The sequence below is a fragment of the Capra hircus genome, chromosome 10 (genome assembly GCF_001704415.2).
Source record: "Capra hircus breed San Clemente chromosome 10, ASM170441v1, whole genome shotgun sequence".
Classification (NCBI taxonomy): domain Eukaryota; kingdom Metazoa; phylum Chordata; class Mammalia; order Artiodactyla; family Bovidae; genus Capra; species Capra hircus.
The window spans coordinates 80,584,084-80,600,958 of NC_030817.1; the positions used below are offsets into that span (position 1 = coordinate 80,584,084).

The window sequence follows — 16,875 nt, forward strand, 5'->3', positions numbered from 1 at the left end:
AGGCAGGGCAGTCAGGAGGTGGGGCCTGTCCCGCGGGCAGGGGCAGGGGACACCCCAGGGCTCCCGTCCCATTGGGGGGGGGCAGAGGTGACAGCCACACAAACTCATACCGACTGGGACTTGTGTCTGTCCCTGTCCGCAGGATGGAGTGGGGGAGGGACAGTCAGGGCTGTGGGGGACACTCACGGGCACGCTGATGAGAGGCAGGGACCCAGGGATCTCCCAGGAGAGGTTGGAAGCCATGGAGGATACATTGGGAGCCTGGAAAGGGCAGGCTGATGCTGCTGGTAAGAAGACCTGTGGGAGACAAGGAGCTGAGGCGGCAGGCAGCTGCTTGGGCACGATGGTGACTTTAGCTGGGTATCAGTTGACCCAGGGTGAGTCAGGGCCAGACTCTGCCAAAATGGCGGACCCTGCTGTCCTCCCTGGTTGGTGAGGGAGTCTCGGTGCTGGGGTCCTTGCTGGGAGTGAGCAGGGATTGGGGGAGTGGGTGTCATGAGCACTAGTCTGTCATGGATCAAAAGATCCATGATCCAAGATCACTGTGTGATCTTTTGCCAACCACGTAATCTCTCTGGGCCTCAGCTTCCGCTTTTGTAACTTGGTTGGGGGATGATTCCTAAAGTGTTTTTCAGGGATAGAATTCTAGGAATGATTCTAAGTTCTAAACAACCTGCCAAACTCAGCTTTCAAAATCATAATTGTGTAAGGCAGGGCTTCCCCGGTAGCTCAGACAGTAAAGAAATTGCCTGCAATTTGGGAGACCCAGGTTCAATCCCTGGGTTGGGAAGATCCCCTAGAGAAGGGAATGGCAACCCACTTCAGTATTCTTGCCTGGACAGAGGAGCCTAGCAGGCTATAGTCCGTGGGGTCACAGAGAGTCAGATACAACTGAGCGACTAATACTACCTTCATTTTCGAGGTAAGTAAGGAAAAGCTGCCTACATAGAAAAAACGATAGGAAGGCTGTCCACCAAAGTGTTATTAATGATGATTATGCCCAGGTGGTAGGCTGTGCATGACTGTAATTTTCATTTATACTCGCGGGGGAGCCTGGTGGGCTGCCGTCTGTGGGGTCGCACAGAGTCAGACACGACTGAAGCGACTTAGCAGCAGCAGCAGGAACATTTCCAGTATCCCCTGGCCTTAGTCCAGCTGTTCTCCCAAATCCAAGGGTCCTCTTTCAGCCTCTGGAAGGTCCAGCTTGGCCTGATGGGGATGCATAGGGCCCCTTCTCTCTCACCAGACTGGTAATGGCCATGACGAAGACGAGCAGGATGGTAGCGGTGCCCAGAGCCACTCGCAGTCCTGGCCGTGTGGCCACCAGGACAGACAGGGTGGGTAGCCAGTGCAGCATCTTGGGGCCTTTCAAGACACACTTCTGTGGAAGGAGCACGGGAGTCTTAGCCCTGCAGCCGGAGCACCCACGAGGGGCCAGGTCGTGGTCAGGGCCCCAGCTCACCACTCTGCCCCTAAGCCCACCTCACCATCAGGTGCTCTGAGAAGCAGACGAAGAGGAGGAGGAAGAAGAGGAGGAAGGTGATGCTATAGGTGATGGTCAGAGCTGGAGGCCTACAGAGAGACAAGAATGAGGCCTTGAGGAGCCAGAAGAGGCTTTCTGTGCGCTGGGAAGACATCCTGCAGTCTGGGTGGGAGACACAGGGAAAAGTGGTCCTGGGGATCTGAACTGGCTGCTGCTGAAGATGAAAGACATCACATACTGCTGACCTGGGAAAGCTGCAGGGTCTTGGACAGTACTGGGATAACGCAGGGACAATTTCTGAAGGGATGGGGGCTCATGAGAATGGCCGAGGCTGCATCAGACTGGTCTCCGGGCTTTTGGGCCAAAGTTCTTTCACCTGGCTGAGTTCTGAATGAGTCCTCACCCTTCCTAGCAGTGAACTAGGAGTGAGGACCTACTCTCTAAGCTCATTTGCTGTGAGATTTGGATTTCTTAATGGAAACAAAAGAAATCCAAATCTCACGGGACTGTTGTTAGAACAGGGAGATAGGCACGTGAAAATGCTCGGGGGGTATGCAGAAAGTGCACAGGGTGGAAGACAGTGAGATGAGGGCTACATTACTGGTTCCCCAGAACAAGTATTTCCATTTCCTCTGTGGTTCAGTGCCCTGAGCCGAGGGGAAGTGAGTAAGGGAAGAAAGTGTGGGTTAGGGGTCTGGAAGAGCCAGGGGATCTCTTTTGGAGAATCAGGGCTTTCTTTTTCTAGGGGTCTCTCACCTGTTGGTCACCAGCATCTGGATAATGAAGTTGGAGAGAAAAACCAGGAAGGTGCAGGCTGCATAGTATTTGAAGGCGGGGAGTGCAGAGAGCCGATACTGCAAGGGTTGGGGTGGGGTCGGCACCAGTGCTGCCCATCACCTTGAAGGTGTCAATCCCAAGCAAGAAGTGGCCCCCAGCCTCACTGTCCTACCCTCCAGTTCTGACCCAGGAAGCCCCTCCCGGTTCTCCAAGGAGCTGTCCTCCTTCCTCTCATCACCACCCAGTAATTCAAAGGACTAGTACGAGCCCTTCAAACCCTCCAAGGTCACAAACTGACCAGAACTGGGAAAGGGAGGTGGGACCACAGGGCCTGTGCCTCCCCAAGGCAGAGAAACTGAGGTTGGGAAACCCTCTGGTGCCATCTCCCCAGCCTACCTCTTTCTCCATCTCCTTCTCTCTGAAGTACAGTGTCAGTGGATTGAAGTCCTTTGACTGTTTCCACTGTCTGATGGGAGGTGGGGGGCAGTAAGTCCAGAAGAGGAAGGGGCAGGGAGGGGAGGTGTGGTCAGGTGAGCGGAAAGGCTAGAGCTGGGAAGGTTTTCCCTTCCTTTCTGGGCAGAGGAAGCACTGTCCTTCCTCTACCACCCGAGCCCTGGCCTCCAGCCCTCCCAGCCCTCTTCAGATCTCCGTACTTCTGAGAATTGAGCTGTTCGATGACCTGGAAGAACTTGGCATCCCCAGTGTCTAGTTCCTCGTCAAGTGCCCGCATGGTACGGCTCCTGTACAGTGAGAGCCCAGCCTGTCACCAGGAAGACCCTCAAAAGCATCTGAGCAAAGCAGGAGCGCAAAGCAGCCCCCCCAGGAAGGATGGAGGTGGGTCACAGGGACAACCCCACTCAAATTTGCTCAGGCCACCTCACCGGTCCAGGCTCCACTGGGGGCTGAAGGAAGACAGGGACTTCTCCTGCAAGGAGAACACAGGGATGGAGGAAGATGAAGGATGGTGAGCATCCTCCACCATGGTGGAGCCTCTCTGCAGCGAGGCATTTCAAATTTGCACGGGCCTTGACTTGAGCATCTGACCCACCTCTCTCTCTCTCCCGTTCTATCTTTATCTCTATCTCTCTATATACACATCGCCATTTCTATCTCCATTTCCCTCTTTACCAAATTCCACCTGCCCACAAACCACATTTATTTCTTCAAGCTTCTTTCTGACCTTTCAGACTCCAAGAATCTCTATGCCCTCTGATTTCCTCATAGTTTCTATCACTTAAGAGGCAACCCTGGATCTTCTTTAGGCTTGATGGCTGTGATTTCTTGTGTCTCATCTTCCCTAAGGGCTGCAACAGATTCCAAAGGCAGTGACTTGCCCGTCACCCCATGCCAAAAAAACCCCTGTTGGTTGAAACTGGAATGGCAATGCAGAACACTTTGAATCTCCTCTGCCTTTTCATGATGATCAGGCTGAGCTGGGAGGTGGTAGGGGAGAGAACCCAAAGTGGAGAAGAAGGGGGAAGAGGAAGAGAAACCTGGTTGGAGTCATTCTCTTCTGCACCAAAAGGAATATGCAATGCGTGCAGAGATGTGAGAAGGAGCATGCAACTGAGGATGAGCGCCAAGGAAGGAAGTGAAGTGCCGCAGCCACTACCTAGGGCAAGATGTAGGGTGACCATCCTTCCCCACTCCCCTGGCTCACGTGAAGAAAACAGGTCACAGGGGGGCCACCCTGTGGGTTTGGCCCACAAACCAAAACCCTGTGTACGTGAGAGGAGCAGAGAGGGAGAGACAGAGTGATTGAGAGGTATGTTTCAGGCATGGAACCATCTATACATCTACACCTGAGTCTAACTTTTATCAAACTACCTCCTGCCCTCCCCTATGGCTATAAATTATTTAAAGGCAGGGAGCTGTCTCATTCATTTCTGTCTTTTCAAGCACTACCCTAGTGCATGCCACACAGTAGGTACTGAAAGGCTGCAGAAGGGATAAATATGGATGGATGGATGGTAGCCACCACACAAACACTGCCCAGTCACCCCGTGGTTCCACATTGTTTAATAATAATCCAAGTGTGATTCCCAGGATCCCTAACATTTAAATGAGACCCTGGAACGTCAGGGACTGAGAAGGGAGTTTCTGGGCTGGTGTGGTCCCGCATTGAAAGATACCTTAGAACAAGGGGTTCCCACTCTGCCCTGACACTTATTAGCCTGCATGACAGTGAAGGATTTAGCGAGGTCTGGCAGGGTTCTGAGGAGGCATCCCCACCATGATGGATGAGGACTGCACTCAACACTGTCCTACAGCCCCTGGGCAAGCCCCCTTCTCCCCTACCCACACCGGGCGGCCTCATCCTGCACTAGTCACTGGGTCTTGGGTCCTTCCTTCCTCTCCATCCTGCCAGCATAGCATTCTGACCTCTCTCCTTCCCCACGCTGAGGCACTCAGCCACTGAGCCACTGCTGCCAAGGTCCTCCACCCCTCCCCGCACCCCAGTGCTCACTGATCTCTGGCCTGCTTTCCTGCTGGATGGGAGAGGAGGGGGGATGGGACACAGAAAGGGTATTCTGGAGTTGTCCCATAAATCCAAGCAGGTTTACCTGGCTGAGAAGATTCTGGGAAGATCTGTGGACAAGTGGCTAGGAATGCTGAACAGTTTTGGGGAAGATGGGGTACAATGGAGGAGAACAGGCTGAGGAATCAAATCCCAGGGCAAGCCTTTAGGGACATGGCCTGGGTCCCTGCATGAGGGGGTTCAGGCCACTTGTCATCAAGTACCAAGAGCCTGTGGGGGAGATGCAGGCTTTCCCGGCAGGTGATGAATCACTCATTACTTCGAAGTGCTTTGCATAGATCAGCTAGTAACATCCTGCCCTAGCTTTTCCCAGACAAGGGGCTAGCCGGCCTCCCTGCCCTCTCCCCGACTGCCCACTCATGGTTACTTTCTTCTTCAAAGTCACGAGAGATTTTCACTTTCACTTCATCTTATCTGTGTACAAGTGCTGGAGAGTGGGGGCAACAAGTGATTGGCCCCCACTGTCCTGGTCCCAGTAGGGACTGAAAAAGAGAGCGTGCGGTCTGAGCTAAACAGACCCATTTCCTGGTGGGAATGGCTATGCAGCACTGGCCTCAGAGTTAGGAGGGAGTATGGTTCCGGGGGAAGGGGCTTCCTGAATGGAGGCTGGGGAGCAATGGACACAGTGTCTATAAGGTCTTGAGTCTTCTCTGAACTGAGCTCAGAGGGAACTCATCTTCGTCCTTTCTCTGGAAAGAAGGGCAAGAAAGGTCCTGAACCAGTGACTGGGGTGACCAGACAGTTCAGGACCTTGGGATGCCATCAGGTGACTCACTGGTGGAGGGGCAGGAAGGGCTGGCAGTGGGCCACGGGGGTGGGTTGACGTTAAGTGCTGGGCTCATGAAGGAGGTGCACATACCGGGAGAGGGGTAGACGTGGACACAGGGCTCTCTACATGGCTCAGGTGGGCGAAAGGCTTGGCTGCACCCCAGGACTCCAGGTAGCGGGTCATCAGCAGGGACGGACGCATCTTGGGGCCCTCCAGAGAGGACAGCAACCCTCCTGCAGTGCCCTTCTCGTCCTCCTCTGCAGCCTGGGCCATATGAGGGCTGAGAGTCAAGATCACGTTGACTTGACTTCCCCATTCTCCCCACACTCCTTTAAGGCTGTGTCCCCTCCCTCATGATTTACACATCAGGACCCAGGAGTTCAATCTCTGGCATGGACGAGATCAGGCTCATTGGCTGTGGATGTCGGGGTGGGCCAGGTCACGGGGTCCAGGCTGGGTTCTCACCCAGGGGTCGATGACCAGGTAGGTCGGCTCCCCTAGCTCCCGAAGGTATGGGTCCCGGTGCTCCATGGCTGCATCCTCCACAGCATAAGCCCCGGCCAGCAGGGCCAGCGTGGCCCCTGTGATATGTACTCGCCTGGAAGAAGAGGGCAGGGGGAGTCAGGAGGTAGGGATTCCACACCTCGCATTTCTTTCGAGGCTGATTCCTGGAGGTCTGACTTCCAGCAAGAGCCTGTGCTACAGGAGGTGTCTCCCAGCTCTCCCCCGCCATCCCTAGGATCTCCCTGAGACCCACTTGAGAACATGCTCATTTTAAAGAACTATGAAACCCAGGCATGTGGGAGGCCTGATGGGTCTTTTGCTATAGCCTCCTGGAGCCCCAGCTCTCACCCTGGCACTCCACTCGCCTCCATGTGGTTGGCTAGAGTGACGTCATGGGACCAGACATCATACTGCCATTTCTGTAGCCCGATAACCCCGCAGAGCACGCTGCCTGAGTGCACGCCCACACGCATGTTGATATCCACGCCCGTGGCTGCCCGAAGTTTCCTGAGCAAGATGTGTAGAGAACAATCTGAGTGCTGACTTCAGCCCTACCCATGCTGTGCTGTACCCCGCCCTCTTTCCAGGAGGACTTCCACCATCCTGCCTGCTCCTCCGCACATCCGTCCTGCCCACCCCAGCTGACCTGATGGCCCGGCACATGTCCAGCCCCATGCGCACACAATTGATGGCGTGGTCTGGCAGGGAGAGCGGCAGCCCAGAGACACAGTAGTAACAGTCTCCCAGGATCTTGATCCGCATGCATTCGTGCTCCTAGGGAAGGGTGTGCAGGGGGCAGGGGCACCTGGTGAGCAGCCAGAGGAAGCAGGAAGGGGCTGGGACAAGTGGGAGCAAATGTGGTATCCCTGAAGAACTTCTGAGGTTGGGAGTGTCGAGATCAGATCTAGGGCCTCCCTCAACTTGATATGGGGCTGGCTGAGGTTTTCTATGTGGGTGTCTTTCTCAGAAGATCATCTGAAGGGTTGGGATGTTTGTGAATCTCTCCAGCTTTGGCACATGTAGGGTGTATCCAGATTTGAGCATATGAAAGTCATCTCAGGATTGAGGGGTTCTTTTTGGAGGATACCCAAGATTAAATTTCTTGGGGGCATCCCTGGGGACTAAGAAGGTAGCTAAGCTGAGGATGCAGAGGGCAGAGATTTCCCTTGGAAGGGCCTCCTAACATTAGTGCATCAGAAAAATCCATCTAGATTTGGTTGTGGTGTCCAGAGACACCTGTGCTGGGACTCAGAGCCTATTCAGGGGTGTTGTAGTTAGGGCATCTGTGAGGATGTTGAAAAGATCCCTCCAAGTCTGAGGTGTGCAGTGAGCAGTTCCATACCTGGGGATGTTTGAGAGAGTTTCCTACGGCAATGGAGTATCTGGGAGCCCCCATGAGCTTGGAAGTGGGACAGGGATCTTATAAGGCAGGACTTTCCCTGGCAGGATCTCTCCAGGGTGGGGAGTTTGAAGGTGGGGAAGGAAGCCCCCTCTGACCTTGGCGATTTGGTCGAACTTGCCAAAGAGCTCGTTGAGCATAAGCACCAACTCCTTAGGGGAGCACTCACTGGCCAGTCGCGTGAAGCCCACGATGTCAGCATACAGCACGCTGGACAGGGCAGAGGGCATCAGTGGGGCTGGGGTCTCAGCCCACACTCCCTCCCCTCTGCCCATCCTTCATACCTGACTCCCTGGTGCCTCTTGACATAGAGGCTGTGGAAGTTGTTGGTGCTCTCTGGCCGTGACCCCTGTCCAGCCTGCAGTCGGGCCATGATCTCCTCCTTCATCTCTCGGGCCAGGTAGGCAGGAAGGATGGACAAGAGAAGGTGTTCCTGAGGGAGGCAACTATGAGCACCAACCCTCACCCCCACTCCCTAAAGCCAGAAGCCCCACCCTCAAACCCCTAGGAGCCCACAGACTCCCCCAGCCCCAGAGCTGTTCACCAGAGAGATGGTCCAGGTCCTTCCCACCGCCCACAGCCCAGCTCCAGCTCTGCCCTGATCGATGTTAGGGATTAAACTTCCAGCACCGACACAGGAATTAGAGCCCTTCGTTTAGTATCATAAGGCTCTGAAGTGCTTTCACAAGATTCAGGTTTTTTGGAACCTCACAGCAGCCTTCCAAGGTGGGCAATAGCTATATTTTATAAAGGAGGAAACAGGTCAAGTGACCCGCCTAAAGTCATTCAGTCTCCGGAGCCCGGTGGTGTGACCCAAACAACTCCCCTCTCCGAGCCCCAGCCCCGCTGGGCCTCCTGGCCCGGAGGACCTGATGCTTCTTCTCGGTGTCCAGTCTCCGCCGCGAGTGCAGGGAGCTAAGCGCCTCCCGGAACGTGGCGCGCAGCGCGCGCTCCATCAGCGCCTTGTGATAGGCTCCGGCCGCGTTCCCGCACAGGAACAGCACCGCGTTTGCAGCCAGCTGCGGGGAGCGTCAGTCTCAGGGGACGCTGCACCCCGGGGTGGTGGCGGGGGGCTAACCGAGATGACAGGGAGGACTCTACAGTCAAGAGTATTTCGAGGCAACGGGTGCCGCATTGTGGAGTCTGTAGGGGGCTCTTCTCCCTCATCCCATCACCCCATCCAGACCTTTGGTTGCTGCACCAACATAGCCTCTTAGGTCGAGAAACCTGCCGGAATACCTCTCCACCATCCCCGCCCACGCGGCAGTAGGAAACTACTCAAGCTCTAATTTTTACGTTCTCTGTGAAGGTTCTGTTATCCACATCTGTCCCCATCATCCTGGTCCCCTGGCGAACTCCCTTCCCTGGGGGCCAGAGCCCTCCTCTGGCGTTTGCAGGCATCAGCTGGCACTGTGGACCAGCTCCACCAGGTCTGTGTTTGAACCCTGAGCCCTGCCAAGGAGTCAGCTCAACAAAACAGCTGGTGAATCCCCAGAGAAAGCAAGCAGCGCCCAACAGAGCCAGCCCGGACGAAGCCTGTGCTTCCTGCGTGCTCACCTGTGGCAGCAGCGCCGGCCGAGAGTCGGGCTGAGGCCCAAGATACAGCCCAAGGACCAGCAGGTGCAAGAATGAGGTGGTGACCCCCGCGGTGATGGCGTCCCTCATGTCCAAGGGCAACATGGCATACACAGTGAAGATGACAAAAAGGAAAAAGGACACCTAGGGCAGAGGGGCACTGGAAGTTGCAAGCTTACGCTGTTCCTCCAGCCTGGGTGCATGCTTGAGGCCTAGGAATCCCCATTCCCCCGCCCCACCTGCCTCACCTGGTCCCAGGCGCTCACCACGCCCCCAGTGAACAGGAAGCTGTGGCCCAGTGCGAGCAGTGCTGCCCACACGAGGCCTGACAGGGGACGCGTCCAGCGCTGCAGTCGCTGCTCCCGGGAAGCCAGGACCAGCAGCAGTGAGAAGCCGCCCAGAGCGCAGAGCACAGTGGTCAGGAAGGCTGGGTCTGCGGCCAGCTCCTGGTGGGGAGGGGAAACATGAGGCAAGATGGCAATGTGGGGTTTGGGGAGCTTATCCAAGAAGAGGAGGAGCAGACAGCAGTGAGCAAAGCACCTCCACTTGTCTTTCACATTAGATTGAAATACATGAAAATGCTAATAATCTGTTTTTAATCAACAGAGCCAGCAGTCTCCTATGATTCAACTCACTATCTCACTTGCATACTGAAGGGCAACTGACCCAGAAGACCTTGCTCCAACCTCATATTGGCCGCTTGTGAATCTAGGACCTTTCTGAGCCTCAGGTTTTTCACCTGTCAGATAGGAACTGTAGCACCCCTCCCATCCCTACCCCACCCCTGCAATCCCAAAGGAAGTAAAAAATTCTAGCTCACAGAGGGACTTAGCATGAGTGTATCCAATTTGGTCAACTGGCTTGGGAAATTCGAGGCTTGGAGTTTCAGGCCCTGTCCCCACCTCCCTGTGCTTTGGCAGGGGGACACTGAGAAACTCCTTTGCCTGCCTAGGAGCTGGATCTCCCCATTCCTCAAGGCATAGAAGCACCACCCCATTCCCAGTCTCCACCGTTTGTCCCCACCTCTTCCTGGACTTGGAGGAGGACCATTGGTCTCATCCAGTGGGGTTCCCACCTTGCCTCCGAAATGTGGAAAGAAAACATGGAGCAGGATATTTCCAGAAATGGAATTGAAGAGCCCTTTTCCCCCACAAAAGAAACTAGAAATAGGTTATCTGCGGTCTAAATGAGAGCAGGATGGAAAGTGCTTTCTGGGAGTCTGTGGGTACAACTGCGGCACAGCCCCCGAAGAGGGAAAGAAAACCAGGAAACAGATTCCCATGGGGCCCAGTGTAATTTCCCCCCTGGAAAATCGGAAAACCTGGCGTCGGATTAATCCTAGGACCAGCAGATCACAGGCGCTGGTGAGACTGGTCAGCCCCACAGTGAAATGAGAAGCATCGAGGGCCCAGCTGTCTCCTTGCATAGACCCAGGACTGTGCCCTGAGAGGCAGTGACTTGTGCAGGGTCACTGCTGCTCCTAGCAAGGTCTAGCACTTGTTTCCCAGGTCCCAGCAAAGAAAACACATTGAAAAGAAGACCCACGAATCCCAATCCTGAAAATGCCCTGGAGGCAGTGCCTGTCCCGCAGTCCTCAAGGACGCCTGCACCAGAGCCCCTCTTCGCTCCCCTGCTCACCCTGCCACTTGCCCAGGCCACAGGGAACAGCGCCAGGAGCCCCAAGAGCACGATCAGCAGCAGCAGCAGCAGCAGTGGGTACTGCTGGCTCAGGCTGTAGTAGGTCTCGTAGAAGAGGTCTTCGCTGGGGGGCTGCCGGGGACTGAAGAGGCGGGCCATGGTCTCGCAGGGCCCTGTGCCACACCGCCTGGGGTTGGACCCCTGGGGCTGAGGAGGGCCAGGGTGAGTTACTGTCTGATGCCCCGACCAGCCCCAACTGTGCCCTTCTCACCAGGACCAAGCCACTAGCTCCCAGACCTCCCAAGCTCACGGCAATCCCGTCTCCTTCCAGGTACTCTCTGGGCCTCCCAGCCTTCTTCCAGCTGGCGGTGAGGGGACTCCCCACTCGTTTGATGTCGCCCCTCAAACCCAGACTGCAGAGGTGCTCAGGCAAAAGCCAGGGGCACAGGATTTAGGGTTAAAGCAAAGGAACCCCAGCCCTCCCCTTTCCCCCCAACTCACGGCCGCGATGCTGCTGCAGCTGAACCAAGTAACTCTGGGGCAGGTTATGGAGTCAGCGTGCTGCTAGGCTAGTAGCTCTAAGCCCAGGGCAACAGGCACTTCCCTCCAGGCGCCTCGGCCCCCTCCCACTTCCCCGATGGGATAGCCCGGCCCTTCCTGTGCCCTAGCCAGGCCCGGCACTCCCACCCCCTCCCCCACTCTGATTGTCTCTCCTGACACCACAGCCTCCCCACATCTGTTCCCCTCAAGGAAGGGGAATGCAGACCACAGGAGAGATGCAAGGGGTGGTGTGGGCTGCACCAAGTGTCAAATGTCAAAATGGGCCCCAAACCTTGGGTGTGGGGAGACTGACGGTGGGCTAGAGCAAAAGCTGGCAGGGACGTGGGGAAGAGGAGCATGGTGGCGTATGGGGACCAGGGTCTAGGTCCAGATGAGAGGCGATCCTTCCCTGCCCCTCCAGCCTGGATGGCAGTGCTGTAGCCACGTCTGAGCGGTCTATACTCCAGTGGTGTCCAGCTCCATGGGAGGGGCACATCTGCGTTTAGCTTCATGGAGCCATTGCTGTCCACTCGCAAATACCAGCTGAGAATCAAAGGTTTCCAGTGTGTCCATGGAAGCAATGTGTGCGTGAATATACGTGGGGGAGGGAGGTGGTAGTATGGGGGCTGACCTACGAGAGAGACTAGGGGCATCATGCAGGGCAAAGATGTGCTGGGGTCTGAGAATTCCCAGGGAGAGCCCCTCCCCAGGACTCCACTGCCAAGTGTCTACAGCCCAGAAGACAAGGTGGTGGCAGGACCAGCCTGTATCCTCAGGGTTTGGTTTAGGGTGGGGTCTTGCCTGCTCTACAGGAAGTGCTCTGCCCTGAGATTAGAGCTGCCCCAGGAGCCATGATTCCTTCCAGCCCCCACCGCCAGCAGGGCCCTGACCTTGTGTGCCACAACATTGCCCACCCACAGCCCTCAGCATCCCACTTCTGGCCACACAGAGAAGCCACAGTGCCTCCCATCCCCTCGATGTCAGCTCCCCCATCTCTCATCCATGTCTCTTCCCGCCCCTGGCTGAAGCTTTAGCCTCCTTCATGGTGCTTTGGTTAAAAGGCCACATTTATTGTCTCCTGGGGCCACAAAGACAGTTCAGGTGAAGGCCTGATGGCCCTCAGAGAAAGTCTAGGCTAGCAGCCTCAAGTCCAGGAGGCAGTTGAGAAGCTGCTTCAATTCTTGCTATTAGGCTTCAGGTTCTTTCGGTCGTTCTTTTGAACTTTTTCTTTGAGGGGTGCACTGAGGGACCCTATCCACGGCCCCAGGTGCCACACCCTTTGTGGAGAAGGCTGTTCTTCCTTGCATAATTATGCGGTTGTTGTTTCCAATCTGTACTCCTTGGCAGTTAAAGATGGTAGGAAGCCATGGCCCTTTAAGAGAAAGAGTGAGGCTGTTGGGAGGATTAAGTGGCTGGAGATTTATAGCAAGGAGGAACATCAGGATGGAGGGGCAGCGACACCTCGTGTTCACCCTGGGGAAATGCAAGTGTGGGGTCTCAGCCTGCCTTCAGCCTTTCCCTTCGGGCTACACCTTCAGAATTTGGTTTGCAGAAACTAAAGAGGAGTGGCAACTAACATCTGAGACTTTGATGTTGTTCAATCACTCAGTCGTGCCAGACTCTTTGTGACCCAATGAACTGCATTATGCCAGGCTTCCCTGTCTTTCACTATCTCCGGGAGTCTGCTCAAACTCAAGTCCATTGAATCGATGATATCTGGGTCTTTTCTGATGGGCGACCCTCTGAACCGACACAGTGACAGTGGAATGGAATTTAGAGGTTCACAGTGCTGGTGCTGGGGCAAGTCCAAATGCTCAGGAGCCAAGTTGGCTTTGCTGTGTGACCTCAGTGGCTGTCAGTTTCTTCATTTACAAAATGAGAAGGCTGGGGTAGGTGGGCTCTAGCGCTTTCTCATTCCCCCTCCCCAAGTACCCTGGATCTGTATTTGGTCTTGAGGAAGAAGCTAGTAGAATTGAGCAGGGAAAGGCAGGAGTGGGGAATGGGTACCTGGTACTAGATTTGGTGCCGGCCCTCTGGGAGGGCAGTTGGTGTCACGTCTCTCAGCCCCCTGCAAACAACACAGGGCTCTCAGGCTCCCTGTCCTGGGGCCTGATCCCTTATGGCAGACACCCTCAGCCCCAAGTGTCCCCTGGCAAGGGGACAGGATTCACAGGAGTCCTAGCGCATCCTGTAATACTGCCAATGTCTCACCTGACTCCCTTGGGGTCCAGGACCTGGGATCCAAGCAGAGTTGGGCCTGGGATTCTGGGTTCTGAAAGGTAAAGTCTCTGGAGTCTGAGGAGGTCGGGCTGTTGAATCTGAAGATGTCTCTGCTGTCCAGGCAGGCGGAACCTGCTCTCTCTGGACCCTGATGTTCTCAAGAAGGTTTGTACATTTTTCAGGAACAGAGCTGGGGCGCCCCTCCAGATTCAGCTTCATCATTTCAGAGACCAGGGAATCATGGCTTCCTGTGGTTTCCTTAGGACTGTCTATTTCTGTCCTTTCCAGGCCTGGGCTGTTGCTGCCCCTGTACTCAGAAAGGAACTCCTTCACCTGTAGGGATGGGGAGCTGGCTGGGCATGGAGGTGGGAGAGCCGGAGTAAACCCAAGGGAGTTGGGTCCATATCTGTTGCCTGGGAACTCAGGGATGGGGTGAGGAGAGAGGGGACCATGGTCAAAGCTTAGAGAAGGGTGGTCAGTGGAGGGTCACTGAGTGGCCAAGGGGGCCACGTTTGCCATCCTGCCCAGCTCCTGGGTGGGGGTGTTGAGCACTCACCATGTAGACTGCGGCATTCATCTTTCTACCAGGCGCATCTCCTTTATTTACCAGATCAAGGGCTTTCTGGGTGTTTATTCGGCATTCTAGAGAGAAGGCAGAGTGGGTGGCAGGTCAACAAAATTTCTTTTCTGGGGGAGAAGCCCCTGCTGACAAATTCAGGCCTGTCTCGGCTGCCAGCCGGGTGGCCAGCACACCTTGGAAGGAAGGCCTCTTCTGGGGCTCATGGCTCCAGCACCTCTGCATCAGATCTGCCAGCTCTTCCAAGCCAGGAGTCTCAGGCCCAGACGGGGGCAGGTCAGTCAGCGGGGGCCGGATCCGCCTCTCACACACTGCTTCCCGCACCAACAACGTCTGGGGCACTACTAGGGTGGGGGTGGGGGTGTGAAGAGAAGGCATTCAGAGTATGAAGGCTACCCCATCACGGAAAGGGCTGGGGAGTGTAGGAGATGTGAGGAGGGAGTGGGGCAGTCTGAGCAGGTAAACAGGAGGAGGAGGGCTTGGGGTTGGGAGACTGGGGGCTTAGAGGAGGGGGGCACCTGAGGTGAAGGATCCCAGAGTCTGTCTTACTCTCAGCTTCTCTTCCGGCTAGTACTGCCCATGTTAGGATCCCAAAGCTGCAGTAGACACAAAGCTGAGGCCTGACTCAACTGCTGGCAAGATTCCTTTCCATACAGCATCCCTTTGAAGGACCCAGGCAGGTGTAGAAATTGGGGATATATGTTTGGATATATGTTTGGAGTGGGTGCCTTACCTGTAGACATCACTGGCCCTGGAGGCCTTCTGGTTTATATTAGCCAACAGTTCTGGGGCCAGGTAGGCTGGGGTGCACCCTGACTCCCAAGATCCTGCCCCTGACTGTGAGCCTCCCTGAAATGTGGACAGGCCAAAATCTGCCACCTGCAAAAGGGAGATAAGAACGAGGAGATAGGGGATGGAACAAAAGGGAGATAAGAAGGAGATAGGGAATGGGCAGGTCCAAGAAACTCCCAGAACCCTTTCCTTACTCCCCTCCCCCCAAAAGTGCAGGCCCAGCCTTGCAAAGACTGTATGGAGGGTTAGGGGAAGGGTAGGACCAGTGGGGCCCCTGGCTGGAGGCCTGGGTCCCCTCTCCATGGCACCAGGTTGAGGTCTGAGTCTCCTGGGCTAGATCAGCCACGGGTCTTTGGAGGCCCGTGGGGTGGGCCTGTGGAACTGACCATGTTGGTCAAAGCCTCCATCACCTGGTGTGGCAGGGGCCAGAGCTCCAGGCTAGGCCTTGACACTTGGGCAGCCCTGTGTCCAGAGGGACATGCTGAGGGTATTCAGGAGACAGGGCTGCAGCAGATTCGGGTCCTATGTCCCGTGGATGGGGTTGGAGCAGCTCTGGGGCAGGACTTGGTCCAGAAGATGGGCTGGGTGAGGGTGGGCTGACCTTGGCGTGCAGCTCTGAGTCTAGTAGGACGTTGGAGGGCTTGAGGTCCCGGTGGAGAAGCACTGGGTTCTGGCTGTGCAGGTAGCACATCCCGAGCACCAGCTCCTGCAGCAGGCGGCAGAGGAGCGGCCAGGGCCGAGGGCAATGGGGCTGTAGCAGCTCCGCCAGGGAGCCGTTCTCCATGAATGGAGTCACCAGAGCCGGCCCAGACACGTACTCCCACTCCAGCTTCTCGGTGACCCCCAGCAGGAGCAGCACATGCTTGTTATGCAGACTGGACATGGCCTTCACCTCCCTGGATATGGCCCTCCTGCTCTCAGGAGAGAGGTGCCGTCAGCTCTGCGCCTGAGAGATCCTCCCCGCCGCCCAGGCCCCGCCCCGCACAGCGGCCCCTCCTCCCCGGCCCAGCCTCCTGGACCAGACCCCACCTCGGGTCACTCACGAGTTCACGATCTTGACCGCCACTTCTACGCCCCAACTCCTGTGATGTGCCCGGAAGACAGAGCCAAATCCGCCCTTGCCTATTAACTCCGGGTTCTCCAGTTCCTCGATGGGCACCAGCGGGGCTGAGGCACCGCTGGGCCTGAGAGAGGGGGGCCACGTAACCAGCCGGCCGCGGGCCCAAGGCCTCCCCGCTCCCCTCCCAGGCCCACCCCTCTAACCGCCCCCCGCGCCCACCTCCGTGACTCGGCTCAGCGCTGTTAGTTCGAGCCCCAGCCCCTCCCGTGAGACCCACTGTGCCCTGGTCTTGGCACGAGGTGCATCCATATATCTCAGTCTCCACTCACCATAACGCAGAGCCAGACATCAGGCTGGAAGATGAGAGAAGCTTCTGGAAGTTGCGAGCCCCCACGGATGAAAGAGGGGTTGGGGGCTGGGAGAGGAGTCGACCTCCAGGCTCCTTCACGGTTCCGCTTCCCGCTTCGCGGGGTTGTGCTCTCTGCCCGAACCACTTCCTTCTTTAATTGATGCCTCTACAGTCCCGCCCCGGGGGCGGGCAAGGGCACAGGGCAGGGTGCGGAACAGAAACTAGCGCTGCTCCTAAGGTGTCAGGTCAGGTCTGGCTGTCGCTGGGTATCCTCACCCTCCAGGAACCCACAACCACCTCCTGCCGCTGGCCTCTCTCCCTTCTTCCACAGGATTCCCAGCTCCAGCGCCAAGCTTGGGATACCGCGGCGGGGTTCGGGGGAGCGGAGGGTTGGCGGGGGGGGGGGGGGGGCGGGGGGGCGGGGGGAGTGCGGGCGGTGGCGCTGAGTAGGATGTCATGGTCCTAGGACTCTGTTCTCCCACAGCTACCCTAAGATCATAGTTAACACTTCTCTAAAGCGCACCACATGCCATTAGTTCATTTAATCCTCACATCAACCCAAGGGGATAGGTACTGCTTTTGTTACTTCTTTATAGGTGAGAAACCACTGAGCCTATAAGCACCTGGCCCAAGCTGACATGGAACTGACGTCA

General features: G+C 56.3%; 2 protein-coding genes across 6 annotated transcripts in view; both read right to left on the reverse strand.

The window, feature by feature from the left end:
* ADCY4 (adenylate cyclase 4) overlaps positions 1-11,299 on the reverse strand; it is a 15,578-nt gene extending 4,279 nt beyond the window's left edge. Inside the window, exons 1-18 of one of the 2 annotated variants that reach the window (XM_018054634.1) lie at positions 11,186-11,299; positions 10,685-10,891; positions 9,295-9,492; positions 9,029-9,190; positions 8,341-8,490; positions 7,756-7,904; positions 7,570-7,681; positions 6,719-6,846; positions 6,421-6,579; positions 6,034-6,166; positions 5,659-5,832; positions 3,142-3,185; positions 2,914-3,000; positions 2,657-2,726; positions 2,240-2,337; positions 1,488-1,572; positions 1,244-1,381; positions 187-297 (exon numbers count right to left, since the gene is read on the reverse strand). In XM_018054634.1, the coding sequence (XP_017910123.1) occupies positions 187-297; positions 1,244-1,381; positions 1,488-1,572; positions 2,240-2,337; positions 2,657-2,726; positions 2,914-3,000; positions 3,142-3,185; positions 5,659-5,832; positions 6,034-6,166; positions 6,421-6,579; positions 6,719-6,846; positions 7,570-7,681; positions 7,756-7,904; positions 8,341-8,490; positions 9,029-9,190; positions 9,295-9,492; positions 10,685-10,843 (2,157 nt within the window). In that variant the 5' untranslated portion in view covers positions 10,844-10,891; positions 11,186-11,299. The remainder of the gene's footprint in view (positions 1-186; positions 298-1,243; positions 1,382-1,487; positions 1,573-2,239; positions 2,338-2,656; positions 2,727-2,913; positions 3,001-3,141; positions 3,186-5,658; positions 5,833-6,033; positions 6,167-6,420; positions 6,580-6,718; positions 6,847-7,569; positions 7,682-7,755; positions 7,905-8,340; positions 8,491-9,028; positions 9,191-9,294; positions 9,493-10,684; positions 10,892-11,185) is intronic. The other variant, XM_018054635.1, reaches the window with a different exon arrangement.
* Positions 12,271-16,494, reverse strand: RIPK3 (receptor interacting serine/threonine kinase 3). Of its 4 annotated transcripts, none has more exons than XM_018054645.1 (10): positions 16,203-16,494; positions 15,843-15,997; positions 15,415-15,724; positions 14,755-14,900; positions 14,571-14,617; positions 14,198-14,365; positions 14,001-14,086; positions 13,436-13,777; positions 13,232-13,292; positions 12,271-12,596 (listed from the first exon to the last, which is right to left on the reverse strand). In XM_018054645.1, the coding sequence occupies exons 1-10, from the start codon at positions 16,203-16,205 to the stop codon at positions 12,412-12,414; spliced, it is 1,503 nt and encodes a 500-aa protein (XP_017910134.1). In that variant the 5' UTR covers positions 16,206-16,494; the 3' UTR covers positions 12,271-12,411. The 4 variants fall into 4 exon arrangements, with proteins under 4 accessions (XP_017910134.1, XP_013822278.2, XP_005685260.2 ...); XM_013966824.2 differs by having other exon boundaries at positions 14,198-14,362; positions 15,857-15,997; positions 16,203-16,493; XM_005685203.3 differs by having other exon boundaries at positions 15,857-15,997; positions 16,203-16,493.

Excerpts from the sequence above, each read along its gene's own strand:
- RIPK3 (XM_005685203.3), bottom strand. The coding sequence starts at position 16,222 with ATGTCTGGCTCTGCGTTATG. Across the intron at positions 14,618-14,754 it reads AGGGCCAGTGATGTCTACAG|CTTTGGGATCCTAACATGGG; the intron begins GTAAGGCACCCA and ends TGTCTACTGCAG. Across the intron at positions 14,366-14,570 it reads AGCCGGAAGAGAAGCTGAGA|TAGTGCCCCAGACGTTGTTG; the intron begins GTAAGACAGACT and ends CCCCCACCCTAG.